Genomic DNA, 18,529 nt, shown 5'->3' on the forward strand with positions numbered 1-18,529 from the left:
GGCGACGTCCCCCGGGGACGGCCTGGGGTGGCCCGGATCTGGCGACAACTTCCCGCCCCACTTCCGGGGCCGCCACTTTCACTTTCTCTTCCGCCGAAACTGCTCCCCTTCTCCGACTGAGGGGGCCGGAAGGCAGGGGTTTGGCTGAAACCCGGGGCGCTCGCAGCAGTGGAGTCGGGCCTGGCCGGGGCCTCCCAGCGCCCGCCGCGCGGAGCCGCCCCCCCCCGCGTGTCCCGCTCTCCCCGCCGCCGCCGCGGGCTCCGCTCGGCGCCTCCGGCCTTTCTCCTCACGCGGGGTCGCGGCTCGTCCCGCCCCAGGCCCGGCCCGGCTCGCGGGCTGTGTGATGCCCGCCGACCACTGCGGGGGGCGGCGAGGCACAGAGAGGGCGCGCGCCGCGCCCGAGGCCCCTGGCCGGGGCGCCGCTGCCCCCGGCGCTCGCCCTGCCCCCGGCGGCCCGGGGACGGCGCTTCCCGCGAGCCGCGGCCGCCGCCTCGGGTGATGGGAGCAGCTGCGCCGGATGGACGAGAAGACCAAGAAAGGTGGGCACGGCCCGAGGCGGCTGGGGAGCTTCCGGGGTCGGCGGCCGGGACGGGCCTGGGGCGTTGAACCCCAGCCTCCTCTGCCACTTGCCCTTCAGTTTCCTCCCTCGGGGCCCCGGGGACGCCAGGTGCCCTGTCGTTCCCTGCGGTGCCCCCGAGGCCCCGTGCGCCAGCCCCGAGCCGGGCGGAGCTCCCAGGGGACTCGGGAAACCTAGGCTGCGGGACGGGGGGGGGGGGCGGCCTCCCTGACGCGCACCCGCGGGCCCCTGCCCCCCGCCCGGCCCCCGCCCCGCAGAGCGCCTGTCAGGTCGCGTCAGCGCCCCGCTCAGGACCCTCCGTGCCCCTCAGCGTTCCTGGGACAAAGCCGGGAGCCCTGGGGAGCCCACCTCGCAGTCTTCTCCATTCGCCCTCTTGCGGGTTCTGCGGGAGCCCCGCTGGCTTCTTTCTGATAGAATCCACCCATTTCTTGCTCAAGGCCTTTGCTCTTGCCTTTTTCTCTTCCTGAGACACTCTTCCCCACTGGGTCTTGAAATATCCAGCTTTTCCTCTTTCGGGTCTCAGCTTCAATGTCACCTCCTCCTAGAGGCCTTCCCTGATCTTACTCTGATTATTTCCTTGCCAGCATGGATCACAACCTGATTTTTCCTTCTCTTATTGAACTTGTTGTCTGTCTTCTTACCAGGGTGAAAGGTCCATGAGGAGAGGGACCATATTTACCTAATTCACTTGCTGAATCCCAGTTTCTGGGACAGTGGCTGGCACACAATAGGAGCTCAATAAATGCTTGTCAGATAAATGAATGGAAGTATGGGGTACCTGGGAATAGGAAGGGAAAATAGAACCAAACAAGCAGGAAGGGAGACTGGGGAGTATCAGAGAAGGCTTCCTAGAGAAAGGGACTTTGAAGCTGGGTGCTAAAGGATGTGTAGGAGTTCATGAGGAAGACAGAGGAAACAGCATGTATAAAGGATCGCCTCCTGTCTCACCCACTCACCCCCAGCTCCTGAGAAATAAAACCTGTGTTATCTTGCTTCCACTGTGTTGAATTTTAGCCGAGGAGACGGCCCTGAGACTCAGCCGAGCAGTGGCAGGCGGGGATGAACAGGTCGCTATGGAATGTGCCATCTGGCTGGCAGAGCAACGGATACCCCTAAATGTGCAATTGAAGCCTGAGGTCTCCCCATCACAGGACATCAGGTGAGGAGTGCATGGCTGGCCAGGAACATAGGGCTTACTGAACCCTAGTGGGCCGTAATATATTCTTGCCAATAGAACAGGTTTTTTTCCCCACAGAATTTATTTTATACCTATTTTACCAAACAGCATTTTAAACACATAGAAAACTCCCTTGGAAGATAAAGCAAAGACAAAAGCGTTTATCTTATGAGAAACGAGATACACCACCCATCACTTGTAGTCCTCAAATATTATTGCATTTTAACATTCATAATCTGACAATGCATTCGTGAAACAACCTGCAGACAACTAGTTTTAGCAAATTAAGAACACTTTTTAGCAGACATGACTGTCCTAAATTGTTTATTAGGTGAAAGTTTTTCACATGTTACTTATAATAGCAGTAACTGGAGCTGGAGAGTATTGTGCCTTCTCCAAGCTGCACAGCGAGAACCACCAGTAGTGTGGTGGAACCTGTGGCCCTTTCCAAGGCCGCGGCTCTTGTGGCCTGTAGATGTCAGCCCTCGCATCTCCCTGTGCTTGTAGACTGGTTTGGGGATCCATTGAGTGTCAGGATTCCTTCTGATAGCCTTATGGAATGGATCAACGAGGATAATCTCACAGAGTTTGTATGTGGAATCTTCACCAACCCAGTAAGAATTCAGGACTCTCAGAACCCCACTAGAATAGTTATTATTTTTTTTATAAAGTAGAACTTTCTCTTCTGTCTTTATTGATTTCAGAGAGAGGAAGGGAGGAGAGAGAGAGACTGAAACATCAATGATGAGAGTCATTGATTAGCTGCCTCCTGCACGCCCCCCCACTGGGCATCGAGCCTGAAACCCAGGTATGTGCCCTGACTGGGAACTGAACCATGATCTCCTGGATCCTAGGTCGATGCTCAACCACTGAGCCTCCCAGGCCAGGCTAGAACAGTTATTCTTAATGGCAGGTTCTCGTGTCAGGAGACCTAGCTCAGACCCCAGCTCTGTCACTAATCAACGGTGAGATCTGGGGCAGATCATTTCACCTCTCAGAGTTTGTTTTTTTCATTTTAAAAATAGAGTAATAATAGCAGCTATCTCATGGGGTTGTTAGGGGGTGTATTAGCATGTTAGGCCTCATATAACTAGAAAAAGCATAAGAACAGTGCCATAACCAAGTTGGATGGCAGGCAGTCCAGATGTGGAGGCCCTGCTCCCATAGTCCTGAGTCTCATGCTTCCTGTCTTCTTGTTCTGCCATTCATGGCCTCCGTTCTGAGGTTCCCATCATGTCCCGGAATGGTTACTCCAGCTTCAGTCATCACGTCAGCATTCTTTCTTTTTAACTGAATTTATTGGGGTGACATTGGTTAATCACATCAGCATACTTGTGCACAGGAAGGAGGAAGGGAAGAAAGGGAGCCCCTCCACACTCCTTTGAAGAGCATAGCTCAGAAAGTTATACACACTTCTCCCACTTAGTTCCTGTGGACCAGAACTTATTCTTGCAGCAGTACTCAGCTTGAGGGAAGGTTGTGAAATAGAGCCAGGTAGCCAAAAAGAATTCCAGGCTGCTTTTAGCAAGAGAAGCGAGAGAGTCTGTGCCCCAGGAGACCTAAACTTGGTGTGAAACACAGCACAGTGCCTGGTACACGTTAATCACTCAATATTAACACTGGTGTTTATCTTTTTTCTGCTTTTTCCTAGTGCATCCCATTTGATTTTTTTTACAGTACTATTGAGATGTGATTGGCATACAATTAAACAATTTAAAGTGTATAGTTTAAGGCTTTTAGTATGTTTAGAGTTGTGCAAACCATCGCCACAGTTAGTTACAGGATAGTCTCATCACCCCGTAAGGGAAGCCCGTACTTGCTAGCAGTCACTCCTTGTCTCCCTACCTTTCCTTGACTCCCCAGCCTTAGGCAGCCGGTAATCTACTTTCTCTCCCTCAGGATTTGCCCATTCTGGAAATTTCATATAAATGGAATCATGCAATATATGGCCTTTTGTGTTTGGTTTCTTTCACTTAGCATCATGTTTTCTAGATTTATCATGTTGTAACGTGTATCAGAACTTCATTCCTTCGTTACTGAATAATAGCCAGTTGTGTGGATATATTGTGTTTTCTTTATCTGTCAGTCAGTTGGATATTTAGGGTTCCACTCTTTGGCTAATGTGAATAATGCCTCTTTGAACAATCGTGTTGAAGTTTTTATATAGGCACATAGACCTCTGACTTACAGCCAGCTGGTCAGAAGTACACATAACAGCCTGGACTTGCAACTGGCGTCTGAAATCCAAGGAGGGGCTGGTTGGAACCCCCAATTTACATCATGAACTGAGCCCTTAACCTGTGGGAGCTGACGCTATCTCCAGGTAGATAGTGCCAGGATTGAGTTGAATTGTAGGGTGCCCTGGTGGTATCTGAGAATTGCTTGGTGTTCTGTGGGAAGCTCCCCGCCCCTTCTCCACACGTTGGAAGTTGTCTCTCAGAACCATTTTAGGTATAAGACATGATTTTATATATATATGTTGGCCATAAGAAGTTAACGTCCATTGCCCCACATAGTTAAAGTGATTTTTTCTTGTGATGACAACTTTTAAGATTTACTCTTTTTAAATTTAACTTATTTATATTTTTATTGCTTTTTTAGAGAGAGAGGAAGGGAGAGAGAGAGAAACATGGATGTAAGAGCAGAACATCAATTGGCTGCCGCCTGCATGCCCCCTATTGGGGATTGACTCCACAACCTGGGCATGTGCCCTGACCAGGAATAGAACTGGCAACCTCCTGATGCATGGGATGGTGCTCAGCCAACTGAGCCTCACTGGCTGGGCCAGGGCTTGTGTTTTTATCTGTAAAATAGAGATAACAGAACCTGCCTTGAGGGTTCGTTGAGAAAATTAGTGAGTTAATACAAGTCGAGTGCTTTGCGGACTCGCAAATAAATAATAACTATGGGTGGCTTGGCTAAGGAGCAAGGGAGAGAATGATAGAAGAGGCTGGAGAAGTGGGGAGGGGCCAGATCACAGAGGCCCCGGTGTGCACCGCGAGTGTGGATTTTATTCTAGGAGCAGTGTGGAGCCACTGGAAGGACTTAAGCAGCGGGTTCTGATAAAGAAGGAAGCACAGAGGTGTGGGAATCCACGAGAGGCCTCTCACACAGACTGGGGTTTGTGTGTATATGTGTACACGTGTGCTCGCATGTCCATGATTATAGCTGGTGGCTGAGGTTGGACCTGCAGCCAGAGCCCTTGTTACCACCCCTGTTCTCTGCAGGCTGTGGGTGAGTGTGGAGGATGCTCAGTTGCACACTGTCACCATCTGGCTCACAGTGCGCCCTGACATGACGGTAGCTTCCCTCAAGGACATGGTGAGTGAGGAGACTGAGGGGAGACATCAGGGTGGAGGCTCCCCATTTTGCTCTGACTCTAGCCTGGTCCCCTTTCCCACTCCCCCTCTCTCCATTTCCCCCTCCAGGTGTTCCTGGACTATGGCTTCCCGCCAGCCCTGCAGCAGTGGGTGATTGGGCAGCGGTTGGCCCGGGACCAGGAGACCCTGCACTCCCATGGGGTGCGGCGGAATGGCGACAGTGCCTACCTCTACCTGCTGTCAGCCCGCAACACCTCACTCAACCCGCAGGAGCTGCAGCGGCAACGCCAGCTGCGGATGCTCGAAGGTGAGGCTCTGCTCCCGAGTGACGGGCCTCATCTGAAGTCATGGGGCTCTTGGGAGCAGAGCCCATGGACTCTTGGTCAGGTCACCTGGAGGATCTTTCCCATAGTGGGGAAGAGAAGACAAAGGACACCCCAGGAGGGAGTCATTTCAGGATCCATTTTGGGAACAGCGGCCTAGGGGAGGGGCTGGGTTCAGTCCTGGCTCTGGCATTTATCAGCTGTGTGGGCTTGGGTAAGGCCCTTCCTGTCTTTGCTTGTTAGTTTTCTAAATCTGTAAATCAGCTAAGATGATCATTGCTAGTGTTTAAATCTTAAAATATTTTTAAATATTTCAGACCCACAGAAAAGTTACAGAATTGTACAAAGGATTGTATAGCAAATTCCCATGGACCTTCTGTGTGGATTCCCCAGATATTAACATTTTACCATATTTGCTCTGCTGTATCATTCTGTCTATAAAATCATTTATAAAATTATTTGTATGCGTATAAATGATTTTTTCTGAGCTGTTTTGAGTAAGTTGCAGACATGATGGCCCTTTCCCTAAATACTTACCTGTGTATTTCCTTGAAAAAAAAAAAAAGATTAATTTTTCCACATACAGCTATCAAGTTTAGGAAATTAACATTGATACAGCACTTTTATGTACTAATATCCTTTATAACAAAAGCCCTGGCTTTCGGCCACCCTCTCTGTCTCCTTCAGTCTTTGGTCTGCTCAAGTCTTCCCTTGACTCTCCTGATACTGATGTTTTAAGAGTCCAGGTCTCTTTTTGCTTTTTGTCCAGTGTTTCCTTATGAATGGATCAGAGTCAGTATTTTCACAGGACCAGCTCAGGAGCGTTGTTTGTCCCTCTAGCTGCATCACTGCAGGAGCACAGGAGGTCCGTTGTTAGGCAGGATTTTTAAGGTCCCATAGGAGCCCTCATGGGTAGAGCAGGGACTCTGACCCTGTGTGGGCACCAGGACACTCAGCCAGGTCTTGGTCCACTCGGTCCAGCTGGAGACTCTTCCAGGGAGGAGGAAGAGGGTAGGACGGGGCTCAGTGCGGGGTTCCTGGCTGGCTGAGTGGTGTGGATGAAGTGAGTCACACAGATCCACCAGCCTCTTAATCCTCCTTCCCAGATCTGGGCTTCAAGGACCTCACGCTGCAGCCCAGGGGCCCACTGGAGCTGGCACCTCCGAAGCCTGGGCCCCCCCAGGAGCCAGGGCAGGGGCAACCTGACACACCCGCTCCTGAGCCCCCACCGGTAAGCTGCCCCCACACTTTGCATCCCTGACTCACCCTGCCCTGGCCCTTCAAAGCTCTGAGCTCATAGCCCTTCTGTCCCAGGTGGGCTGGCAGTGCCCTGGCTGTACCTTCATCAACAAGCCCACACGGCCCGGCTGCGAGATGTGCTGCCAGGCGCGGCCTGAGACCTACCAGGTCCCCGCCACATACCAGCCAGATGCAGAGGAGCGAGCACGCCTGGCAAGTGAAGAGGAGGCGCTGCGCCAGTACCAGCAGGTGGGCAGGGGTGTCCCCAGACAGACACCTGCAGACTGTACTGGGAGGCCAGGAAGGGGGGCTCCTCCACACCTCCGCTCCTGCCCAGTTGCTGCCTTGCCTCCTCAGGATCATACCTTGGGCAGTGACCCCTGTACTTGACTGTGACCCTTCCTCTCTTGGAGGTTATCCTGTGGCTGAGACCCTGCTCCTTGGCTGTGACGCCCATCTTGGCTCACATGCTCTGCTTCCTTGTGGGTTGTGGCTCCTCTCCTAGCTTTGACATACACACCAATTGTGCATACAAGTGTGCCTGGTTGGGACCCCAACACCCTCGCTGAGAACCTGACCACGCCCCACCTGCCACCCCCTCATCCACCTGTGACCTCACCTTGGGCCTACTATTCCTTTCCACCCTGCCTCTCTGGCTGTAGCCCACCCTGACTTTCTGTGACCCCAGGACCCAACCCCTCACTGCTCCCTGGGAGGTTGACCCCACCCTCAGGCCTGCCCCTCTCAATCGTGACCCAGGCTTTGATTACACAGATACCTGACCCTGAGGATTCCCCCATTCTGATCTGATGCCCCATCCTCCACCTGAGTTCCCTCGGACCTGGTGCTGCCCTTAACCCACCCCAGCCATCACCTCATGCCTGGTCTCATCTACAACCTTGCCCCGATCCACCGTCTTTCCTGCCTTGTTCTGCTCCCTAACATCACTTCCCCTTCCCATACCTCTGACCTACTCTGTGACCTTGATCCGGCTCCACCTCCACATCCATCCCCTGGCCCTGCCTGCCCAGCTTGGCAGAAATGTGAGCCCTGTTACCTCTGACTCCTCAGACCCTGGACCCCTTCCTTTCCCTATCTCCATCACTCCGTTGCCTGGCTTGACCTCTGATTGCAGCCCCAACTTGCCCCTCACTACCCCATCTGGCTCTGCTGCCGGCTTCACCCTTCCCAGGAGTTTTCACTCATGCCCACTACTCAGCCACCCCCACCCCTACCTGGGAATCCTGATACTCCCAGCCTTGTCCCCTTTCGGGGATCTGCGCAGGACCCCTGGTCCTGCCTCCTTCCTGGTCTGACCCGCCCTGAGACCCTGACCTACCCCGTGCCCTGCTCCGTGTGCCCAGAGGAAGCAGCAGCAGCAGGAGGGGAACTACCTGGAGCATATCCAGCTGGATCAGAGGAGCCTGGTGCTGAACACCGAGCCCGCTGAGTGCCCCGTGTGCTACTCGGTGCTGGCGCCCGGCGAGGCCGTGGTGCTGCGTGAGTGTCTGCATACCTTCTGCAGGTGCGGGCCCCACCCCCAGCAAAGCAGCATTGATCCTGGCCACCAACTGACCAAGGCAGAAAGGGGGTGGGTCCTGTGCCCTCACATCTCATTAGACACAAAAACCTGTCAGGTAGGCGCTGTCTCCCCATTTTTCAGGGGAGGAATGTGAGGTACAGAGAGGCCAGCAACTTGCTTAAGGCCACACAGCTCAGACATTCTGGCTCCAGAGCTTGTGCCCCTCACTACTCCTGACCCAGGCCCATGCAGGGACATTGAGGCCCTAGCCCTGGCCACATGAGCCAACCTCGCCCTTCACCTGCTGGTGGGCAGTCTGCCCCAATCCAAGGCTCCTCTCCTGGCCCATCCATCCTGGGCTTTGGAGAACACATCCTGACATTTGGTGAGCAGTCCCTGGGTGCCAGGCACTGTGCCAGGCCTGGGGATCCAGGAGGGATCAAAAAGTTCAGTTACTGCCTTCTGGAGTTGACATTCCAGTGGGGATGCCTATTATTCATCAAATCATCACTGATATGATTGTGAATTTTGACAAATGCCAAGTACCCATGGATTATGATAAAGAACAGGCCCTGCTCCAGCAGGGGGTCAGGGGAGCCCTGGGGGTAACACTGCGTGGGTGTGTGCCTGGCCTGTCTATAGGCACAAGGGGTCAGTGTGGCTGGAGCAGAGGGGTAGACAGAGAGGTGTTAGGGAGGGTGAGTGATGGGGGCACTTATGAGCACAGGGGTTTGGATTTGTTCTGAGCCTGAGTGGGATGGAATGGGAGCCACTGGGGAGGGATGTGGTGGACAAAAGGAGCCCAGGAGGAGGCTACCACACACAGTCTTCTAGACAAGTGGTGATAGAGACCTGGACTGGAGCAGTGGGTTGGGCAGGAGTTGAGGCCATGGTGACAGGTTGGTGGGAAGGAAGGGAGGTATTGAGGAGAAGCTCACCTGGGGTCAGGCTCACCGTGTGAGGGTGAAGTCCCAGCAAGTGGGGTTCAGATGACCCTCACCTCCACTCCATCTCTCCCCCAGGGAGTGTCTGCAAGGCACCATCCGCAACAGCCAGGAGGCAGAGGTCGCCTGCCCCTTCATTGACAACACCTACTCATGCTCGGGCAAGCTGCTGGAGAGGGAGATCCGGGCGGTAAGGCCTGGGGGTGGGGAGGAGCACACCTAGTCCAGGAAGCTGGGCCCTGAGCTGGCAGGTGGGAGCTGGCTTGGGGTGCCCATCTTAGGCAGCATTTATCAAGAGCCTTCTCTGTGTGGGATGCTGGGGGCCCAAGCAGTAAACAGGACAGGAATTGGGGGAGGTAGCTAGTCAAGAAACTACCCTTAAATGAAGGAAAGACAGCCAAGCAGTTAGGAGCGGGCCTGGGTGACCTCCAGGCAGATACTCAGACCTCTCTGTGCTCAGTCTTCTCATTTCAGTGAAGGTCAAAGTTAGCTTCCATTTCAAGGGTTATGAAGATTATAATAGAGGATATGTGTAAAGAATTTAGAGTAGTGCTTAACTCGTGGTAACCCCTGTCAGTTAACTTTTGCTCGTAACAGGTCATTCAGACTTAGTTGCTTAAAACAACCGTTTATTTAGCTCATGAATCTGTAAGTTGGTCATTTCCATTGGGCTTATCTGGACGATTCGTCTGGTCCATGCTGGGTCTGGCTGATCTCATGTGGGCTTAGCTGGTGTGTCAGCTGTCCTGGACTGGCTGATGATGGTCTTCTCTGGGATGGCTGGGATGACTGGGCCTCTTTCCATTTTGGTCTCCCATCTACCAGCAGGCTGGCCAGGCTGCTCACATGGTAGGGCTCTCAGAGTTCCAAGAGCAGCCAGAGGGGAGCCCCAGTGCAGGAGAGGTTTCCTAGTCTGCTCCCTTCACACTTGCTGCTGTTCCACCGGCTAAAGCAAGTCACATGCTCAAGCCCAGATTCTGTGCAGGAGGGGACCACCCACAAGTGTGGAGTCAGGGAAACAAATTGGCACCATTCCTCCAGTAGTTCTCACAGTGCTACCTGTGTCTGCACCTGTGTGTGTGTTTGCTATTGTTATTAATGGTATTATTACCAAGTTCTCTCCCTGACTGCTGATGATCCTGAGCGGTCCTCTCCCTTCTCCATTTCCCCATCTTACAATGGACTGTTGGGCCTGATTTATGGTTTTTAAGCTGCTGGGGAATGGCCTTCTTAGAACTGGGCACCTTCAGATACCCAGCAGAAATGTGAGGCATGGCCCAAGGTGGCTGAGGTCCAAATGGGAGAACACACAGGCCCATACATAAGACTCCTGCTTCTCCCCATCACTCCTGCCTCTCTCCTATGACCATGCTTCTGAGAACGCCCCTGACTTCACCAAGCGTTTCCTTGAGCCCAAGGAGTTCTGCCTTAAGGGTAAAAGGGCAGAAGAGGGGTAGGACTTGGGAACTCCCACCCTTTACCCCAAGAGCAGCCCCATTTTTTATCTCATCTGTGGGTTATCTGAGAAGGGCAGTTCCAGAAGGTTGCCGAGGCCTCCTCTCTGTGGCCTGGAGAGTCAGTCCACATGACCTGTACCCATAGTCGTTGCCCGGAGGTGTGCCCTGTGCAGTCCACCGATGCCAAGGGGCTACAGGGCCCATGCTTGCCTCGAGCCCCTGAGACTTGATGTAAGCCTCAGAATGACTTAAGAATGGTCAAGTGTGGTAGCAAGTAAAAGGAGCAGGGATCAGCAGAGTAATGCAGTGCAGGTGGTTTTTACAAAAACATGTCTAAACCACACAGAACCAGAACAGAAATGAAAGAGAAAAATTACCCACAACCCCACCACCCCAGATGATCCCTGGTTGCATTTTTCTCCATTAACTTGGGTGTCTTTGAGCAGACATGATATTTTTTCTTTTAAAATCAACTTTATTAAGGTATACTTTGCACACAATAAAATACACCCGTTGTAAGTGTGCAGTTGGGTGAATTTTGACAAATGTATCTTGTAACCACCAGCCCAATCAAAATACAGAACATAGGCATGGTTCTTATTCCACTGTAACCAGTGTAGATACAACAGCCTTTGCTATTTTGCTACAAAACCTTTCTAAAGGTTGTTATCTCAGCGGCATACGTCCTGTTTATACCACTTTTCTTAATAATTCCAGTGTCTCAGTTTGTAAATAATGCTTCAGGGAACATTTTGCATGGTTTCTCTTCTTAATATTATTTTCTTAGGACAAACTTGTAGAAGTGGAGTGAGTCTCAAAGGATCAGGAGAGTTTGGGATGGTGAAACGTTATTGCCACGTTGCTTTCTCAGAGTGAAATGTACCAGGATACTAGTTTAACTGCATAGTGTTGCTAGTTATTATTTTTGTCTACATTTTTCTTTTATTGTGGTAAAATATATGTAAAATTTACCATTTTTAACCATTTTTAAATGTACAGTCTGTGGCGTTAAGTATATTCACATTGTTGTGCAGCCATCACCATCCATCTCCAGAAGTTTTAATCCACTTTTAACTTATTTAAAAATTTTTTTTTAGAGAGAGGAAGGGAGGGGAGAGAGAGAGAAACATCGATCTGTTGCCTCCCGCATGAGGCCTGACCAGGGATCAAACCCACAACCTGGGTATGTGCCCTGACCAAGAATCGAACCAGCCACCTTTGTGCACAGGAGGATGCTTTAACCACTGAGCAACCCAGCCAGGGCTTAATCCACTTTTTGAATGGAGTTTTTAAATACTGATATGAAGAAAAGAGCCTGGGGCTGGGTTGGACTTTATGGATTGGGAACTTCCAGGAGCATATTTGGTGGCAAGGAAGCCACATATCAGGTGTTCTGAACCCCAGAGACCAAGGCTACATGGTCTGTTGGCAGCTGCTGACCCCTGAGGATTACCAGCGGTTTCTGGACCTGGGTGTCTCCATCGCTGAGAACCGCAGTGCCTTTAGCTACCACTGCAAGACCCCGGACTGCAAGGGCTGGTGCTTCTTTGAGGATGATGTCAATGAGTTCACCTGCCCCGTGTGTTTCCACGTCAACTGCCTGCTCTGCAAGGTGGGGATGGGGACCCATGCTGTCCTACCAGGAGCTCACTGCAGCTCAGTGCTTGTTCTGCGAAGGGCCTGGTCATCATGACTTAGAGCTGCATGTTGCTGACGGGGCCTGGCCTGGGCACTGAACTGAGCCTAAGCCTTGGACAAAGCCCCAACCCTGGACTGAACCTTGACCCCACACTGAGCCCCAACCCCTGCCCTACACTGCGTCTTGACCCCCAAACCCGGGCCCTTCCCTGCCGCCATCATCTCAACAGTTGATCATTAAAGAGACTGGTGAAGAGTAGATGGGTCTGAGCCTAGTTGCCCCAAGGCAGGCTTCATCTCAGATTGCTGGGCCTGCAGGGCTGAACCTGGCTAGGCATGAGGGGCCACAGCCTGGGGGAGAGGTGTTCAGGGGTTTCTGTGCCCATCTGGACTTAAATAAATAGGGATATGTTATTATCACACATGCGACCCTGGCTTCACCTCCCTGGCCTCAGTGTCTTCTGTAAAATGTGTGAATGGCTTACAAAGCGAGGCCTGGTCAGTGACAGCACCTAGAGCATTATGTGTTGAGTGGATGCCTGCTCTGCCCCAGATTCCTCACTGGGGAACCTCACCTCTAGCCCCTCACTCGCTGCAGGCCATCCACGAGAAGATGAACTGTAAGGAGTACCAGGATGACCTGGCCCTGCGGGCTCAGAATGATGTGGCCGCCCGGCAGACGACAGAGATGCTGAGGGTGAGGCTGGGGCAGGGCTGAGGGCCTGGGGATTTGAGTTCTGGGAGTCTGTAGGGGGCTGGGAGCTTCTCAGAAAGGCTGTGGTTCATAGGGCCCTGGAGGCTCTGACCTCTCTGCTGGCGTCACTCCCATGTAGAGCTGGGACTTGGGGCAAGTGCTCAGGGTACCAGCAGCAGGAAGTGTCTGGGTGGAGGGAGAAGACCTAAGAAACAAGGAGCTCGATTCCACAACTGGAGGGCAACTCACAACTCCAGCAGGCGCCAGTTTTCCTCTATAGTTGGGAGGGGGCGAGGTGGGGCAGGTGCCCTGCCTGGCCCCAACGTCAGCCCCTGCTCTGCCCCAGTCCATGCTGCAGCAGGGCGAGGCCATGCACTGCCCGCAGTGCCAGATCGTGGTGCAGAAGAAGGACGGCTGTGACTGGATCCGCTGCACTGTTTGCCACACGGAGATCTGCTGGGTCACCAAGGGCCCACGCTGGGGCCCGGGGGTGAGTCTTTAGGGAGCAGAGACTCAGGAGAGGTGTGGGGAGGGGGCCCTCATTGGCCTTGTGCAGGAGTGGGGATTGGAAAACTACAGCCCACGGGCCTAATCCAACCCCCCACCTGTATTTGTACAGCTTATGAAGTAAGAACATTTTTACATTTTTTAAAATGGTTAAAAAATATCAAAAGAATATTTTGTGACATGTAAACATTATATGAAATCCAAATTTTAGTGTCCGTAAGTGAAGTTTTAGGGGAGCACAGCCATGCTCATTCATTTATATACGGTCTGTGGCTGCTTTTGTGCTACGGAGGCAGAGACCGTGTGGCCTGCAAAGCCGAGGGTAACTGTGGCTCTTCACAGAGAAAGGTTGCAACCCTTGCCCTGGAGGACGGCGGTGAAGGGTTCAGTCTGCAGTCAGAGGTGGCGTGGGCCCTTGGCTCCTGCACACGCGCTGTGTGGTGTAGGCTGTTGCTCCCTTCTCCGAGCCTCAGTTTCTTCATCTCAGGCTTATTGTCAGAATCAAATGAAAAAGTGTAAAAAGTGCTTAGCAGGGTGCCTATCATATTGCAAGCACTTCATATGTGGTAGGTGTCATATTAGGGGTGTTCCTGGGACTGGGGGATCACTTTTGTTACATACAGGCTTTGAGACAGATGGAGGCAGAGGAGGCAGCCCTTTCTCATGCTGCCAATGCGCTGACCCCTCCAGGATATGCAAAGACCCATCACCTCCTTCCTTGCCTGGGTCTTGGGATAGGCAGATTGAGGCCATGTAATTTGGGTGCCCAGAAACTCCTCCATCAGGTCACTGAGGCTGAGGGCCAGCTTAGAAGCAGGGGACCGGCCCAAGCAAAGGCCTGGAGTGGAGTGTACACTGATTTTTGGTGTGAGGGAATATTGGGGGGCACTGTTGTCCCTGCCCTGACCTTCTCTTCCCCCATCTTCTAGGGCCCTGGAGATACTAGCGGGGGCTGCCGCTGTCGGGTAAATGGGATTCCCTGCCACCCCAGCTGTCAGAACTGCCACTGAGCTGAAGATGGCCCCGCCCCCATGCTGACCCAGCCCCTCATCCACAAGTTGCTGTGGGACAGGGCAGGTGCTCTGGCTCGGATTTCTGGCCTGGGAGATCCCTTCGCGCTTGGCCAAGGCCTCTGAGCTGCACGGACAGCCTAGTTTGCTGTGGGTGTGGCAAGGGCCCCGCCTGAGCTGGCAGTTGTCCATAGCTCCCTCTGCCCTAGTGCCTTTGCCCTTCCCCTGGGGCTTGCTGGCCAGACCTTTCAGTTCCTTTGCCACTCCCACCTTTGCCTGAGCCAGCCTTAAACACAGCCCTGGGCAGAAGCCTTGCTGGATAGAGCCTCTTGAGTCCTGTGTGAGTCCACCCCGCCACCCCCCATCCACCACCCTTGTCTCCTGAACATGGAGCATTCACAGCCTCCCACTTCCCGTCGGCTTTCTGGGGCAGACTTTTCTGTGGCTTTGCTGATGGAGCCTGAGCCTCTTAGAACTGCTGCTAATCCTGTTCAGAGCCAAGAGGGAGAATTGGCAGTTTCTAAAGCACAGCCCATCTGGTCCAGCTTCCATGTCTCCCTCTTTGCCACTGGCGTAAGCTAATTAAAATGGTTTTCCAGGAAGGGATGAGTGTGATATCTGAGGGGGAGTGAGAGGGACATGGGTTGGGACTCTGCAGAAACTGCAGCAGGAAGTGTATATATGAGGCGCTTGGCACCCCTGTGCCCAGCTTGAGGGGGCAGGATGCTCTTGGGTCATTTGCCTTGGCAGGCGGAGTTTGCAGTGTGTTTAGAGTCCACAAAGCAGGGTCTACAAATCCTACGGGCTTGAGGGGCAGGGAGGGGCCCAGGCAGTGGGTGCAGGCTGGTAGGAAAGACCTGCTGCTCCCTCTGCCGCTCAGTGGGTGTCCAAACATTTCAGGATCAGGTGAACCTGCTGCCATTGAGGGGAGAGACTGTCCATCCTAATTTTAGCATCTCAGGCAAGACGTCACAGTATTGGGCCAGCAATATTTATCAGTCCCCTTTTTGTGCAGGTCAGGGAGGGATTAATAAAACACAGTTCTGGGTGTCCATTCTGTAAGGTTTTACTGCCTTCTCAGAACCCACCCACTTCCCTGGTGAGATCTGGTATTCGGTCTCAACATGACTGAGCCATGCCGCGGATCGTCATTACAGCAGGCAGAGCGTGTCCTTGCTGTTTGAGGCCTGGACTGCAGGCTCCAGAAGTTGGGGCATGTGGTTTTGGAGGAATGGGCTTATTCTAAACCCTGGAACGCTCTGCCACCCTGTCCTTGGATGCCAAGACAAAGAGTTGACCACAGGCGCTGTGAGCAGAGCTGTCAGAGAACACGAGTGCCTTCCTGCTCTGCCAGTGCAGGCTCACAGCAGCTGTCGTAGCTGAAGGGCATGCTCGGGCTGCCTCCCACTCTGGGAGCAACAGTCAGGCAGAGCCACTGACTTGGACACAGAAGCAGTTGAGACCCTGACTGCAGGAGTGAGATGGGGCCCATATCAGGACAGAGCGCTTTCTCTTACCAACTGCTCCTCTCTCTGCCAGGGCCCATCTTGGCATCCCTCAGGGGCCTGGGCACAAGAGAAAAGCTGAGAACCTTCTCTTGGTTCAGAGGATGCAAACTGGTAACGCCGAGGTCTTTTCAATGTCCTTGTGCTATTCTTTTCCTCGTAAATATTAAAAGGTATTAGGGAAGTATTTCTTTACCTATGGCTGTATCAAAATGGGGACAAGACAGGCAGAATGGGCTTCATTGGCTGCATCTTTCACTCGGCCCACTCCATCCACACCACCAGGCACAGGGAGTTTGTCTGCTGCAGGCAAAAGGGAGGGGGCAGGGCAGCCCCAGGGTTATAGCCTCCAGTGCCATACTCAACTTACCAGCGGGTGAGGGATCAAAGATAGGGTCACCAGTGCTCTCTATTGCAGGGACAAGGGGAGGTGCCGCCCTCTCCCAAGGGGTCACCCCAGGCTGGGGGCCCAGATCTTGAGAACCCACACCACTGGCCAGAGCAGACTTGAAACCAAACCGCATGAGCTTTGGACTCAAACCACCTACCTGAGGAAGCAGCAGGAGGTCCCAAATATACTTGTGTGACAAATCTTTGTCTCTCAGAACAGGAAAAGGCGAGGGGAAGCCCAATGCTTAGATAAAGAGCAGCTGCTGCTGGTGTGGGCAGGAAGTGGATGAGCCCCACGGCCAAAGCCAGAGCTAGCACGTGTCTTCCTCTAGTGTCAGGCTGGCACGAAAGCCACTCACTCAAAAGCAGGAAGCTGGAGGCAAGCCCACAACCTTGCTGGCTCACAAAGGCTTCTGGGCAAATTCCAACCATATGTAAGTTTGGAAAAAATACTGCTAGCAAGTAGAGGGCCTTTGTGAAGACAGGAAAAAAGGCAGCAGGAGCCACAGTAGAAAACATGAAGGGGACAGCAGGGCAGGGAAAGCAGATAAAGTCAGGCTGAGCCTCAGGCCCCATCATCTCTTGGCTGGATTTGGCAGAAGCCTGTGGCCTATTCCCTTCTGTCACCACTTAATCCCTGAACGCGCATGGGGCCCCAGTGCGGGCTGGCTAAAGGTATTTATTGATGAATAAATGGTCACCAAAATGGACTCAAAACGCTTGCATGACCATAGTTTGTACAGCATTTCCCCAAACATCATTTCATTAAACTGTCCATGTGAGATGGGACTATCCCTGTCTTAATGTTATTGACAATGAGTCTGAGACATTGAACTTGCAGCAGCTCAAACTGCCAGGAAGTAACACACTTGCCACGATGCCACCAATAATCCTCTTGACCCAGTTCTTGTCATAGCCCATCCTCACCCCCAAATAGCCTAGAGTACCACTGTCCTCCACAGTGCTCAGAGCTGCCCCTGACCTGAACCCTAAGTACCTTCCACTGACATTGCCCTCTCCATCTCCACAGACCCCAAACTCCGGGCCTCCTGGGCTTTGCTGTCTACAAAACACCCACACTTCTAATTCAGCTATTATTTTTACACTACTTTTCCTTCAGCCTTGCATATTGTGTGGTATTTCCTGACACCACTTCTCCAATTCTCCAGCACCAACTGGGTGTCCAACAATTAAATTCTGACACTACCTGGAGTTAACAGATCCCACAAGTTAAAGGGCTCAGTCCCGCAGGACTGCCCCATTTCAGATGCCAGCTGCAGACAGGGTTCCCATGCTACCCACACTTCTACCTAGCCAACTTCAAATTCAGGGTTTTCTACAACTGCCCCTCAGGTTCAATAATTTGCTAGTAGGGCTCACAGGACTCAGGAACACTGATGTGTACCAATTTTTAATAAAGGACACAACTCAGAAACGGCTCAATGGAGGCAATGAATAGAGCAGGGTGTGGGGAGAGGGTGCAGACCTCCCAAGGGCACCGAGTCCACCCTCCCAGCATGTTGATGCTCACCCCAGAAGCGCTCAGAATCGGGATTGAGTTCACAGAGTTCAAGCTCCAGCCCTCCCTCTCCTCCCAAGGTCAGGCGAGGGGCCAAAAGTTCCCACTCTAATCACCTGGCCTTTCTGGGGACCTGCCCCATTTTGAGGCCACCTCATTAGCATAAACTCAGGTGGGATAGAAAGGGAATCATTATGAAGAACAAAAGATACTCCTATCAGGAAATCCCAAGAATTTTAGGTTAACTGGAGAGAAAAAACACAAATATTTCTCATGCCACATACACCTTCAATGTTCCAATTTTCAAAATTCTACTTTTTACACTCATCAATTCCTATAAAACTGCCAGTGAATCTGCCACTCAAAATGAATTGTCCCTTCAACGCAACCCTGGTGTGAGCTCCCAGGGGCAGGGCAGTATCCTGGCCAGCCCTGTGTTCTCCGAGTCAGATGCTGGCCTATGGTGGTGGGACAAGGTCAGGGGGCTGTGATGCCAGCTCAGCCTTGGGCGCTCTCACCTCTCCCCTCTGGGCCAGGGAAACATTAATAAGCATCCCAGACAACATGGGTTCTTGCCTCCATGACTGGCCTACCCTCAGGATGAAGGCAACAGGTACATGGTACTGTTCTGGGCTCGCAATAACCAACAGCAGGGAGTGTTATGATGATGTTGGAAAAGCCTGGCCAGAAAAAGCTCTCAAAGCTCC

The 18,529-nt window shown here is 52.7% G+C and overlaps 1 protein-coding gene across 3 annotated transcripts; it reads left to right on the plus strand.

Annotated features, from left to right (window-relative positions):
• The first annotated feature begins 65 nt into the window (after window positions 1-65).
• Window positions 66-15,010, plus strand: RBCK1 (RANBP2-type and C3HC4-type zinc finger containing 1). Of its 3 annotated transcripts, XM_081148600.1 has the most exons (12): window positions 66-539; window positions 1,592-1,736; window positions 4,982-5,075; window positions 5,183-5,381; window positions 6,504-6,628; window positions 6,712-6,885; window positions 8,001-8,161; window positions 9,181-9,292; window positions 11,992-12,171; window positions 12,796-12,894; window positions 13,238-13,381; window positions 14,328-15,010. In XM_081148600.1, exons 1-12 carry the CDS (start codon window positions 518-520, stop codon window positions 14,406-14,408), a joined length of 1,536 nt encoding a protein of 511 aa, XP_081004726.1. In that variant the 5' UTR covers window positions 66-517; the 3' UTR covers window positions 14,409-15,010. The 3 variants fall into 3 exon arrangements, with proteins under 3 accessions (XP_081004726.1, XP_081004727.1, XP_081004728.1); XM_081148601.1 differs by lacking the exon at window positions 13,238-13,381 and having other exon boundaries at window positions 436-539; XM_081148602.1 differs by lacking the exon at window positions 8,001-8,161 and having other exon boundaries at window positions 470-539.
• The last annotated feature ends 3,519 nt before the right edge of the window (window positions 15,011-18,529 follow it).

Source organism: Miniopterus schreibersii, assembly GCF_964146895.1.
Source record: "Miniopterus schreibersii genome assembly, chromosome: 10".
NCBI classification, from domain to species: domain Eukaryota; kingdom Metazoa; phylum Chordata; class Mammalia; order Chiroptera; family Miniopteridae; genus Miniopterus; species Miniopterus schreibersii.

Excerpts from the sequence above, each read along its gene's own strand:
- RBCK1 (XM_081148600.1), top strand. The coding sequence starts at position 518 with ATGGACGAGAAGACCAAGAAAG. Across the intron at positions 5,076-5,182 it reads TAGCTTCCCTCAAGGACATG|GTGTTCCTGGACTATGGCTT; the intron begins GTGAGTGAGGAG and ends TTCCCCCTCCAG. Across the intron at positions 8,162-9,180 it reads TGTCTGCATACCTTCTGCAG|GGAGTGTCTGCAAGGCACCA; the intron begins GTGCGGGCCCCA and ends TCTCTCCCCCAG.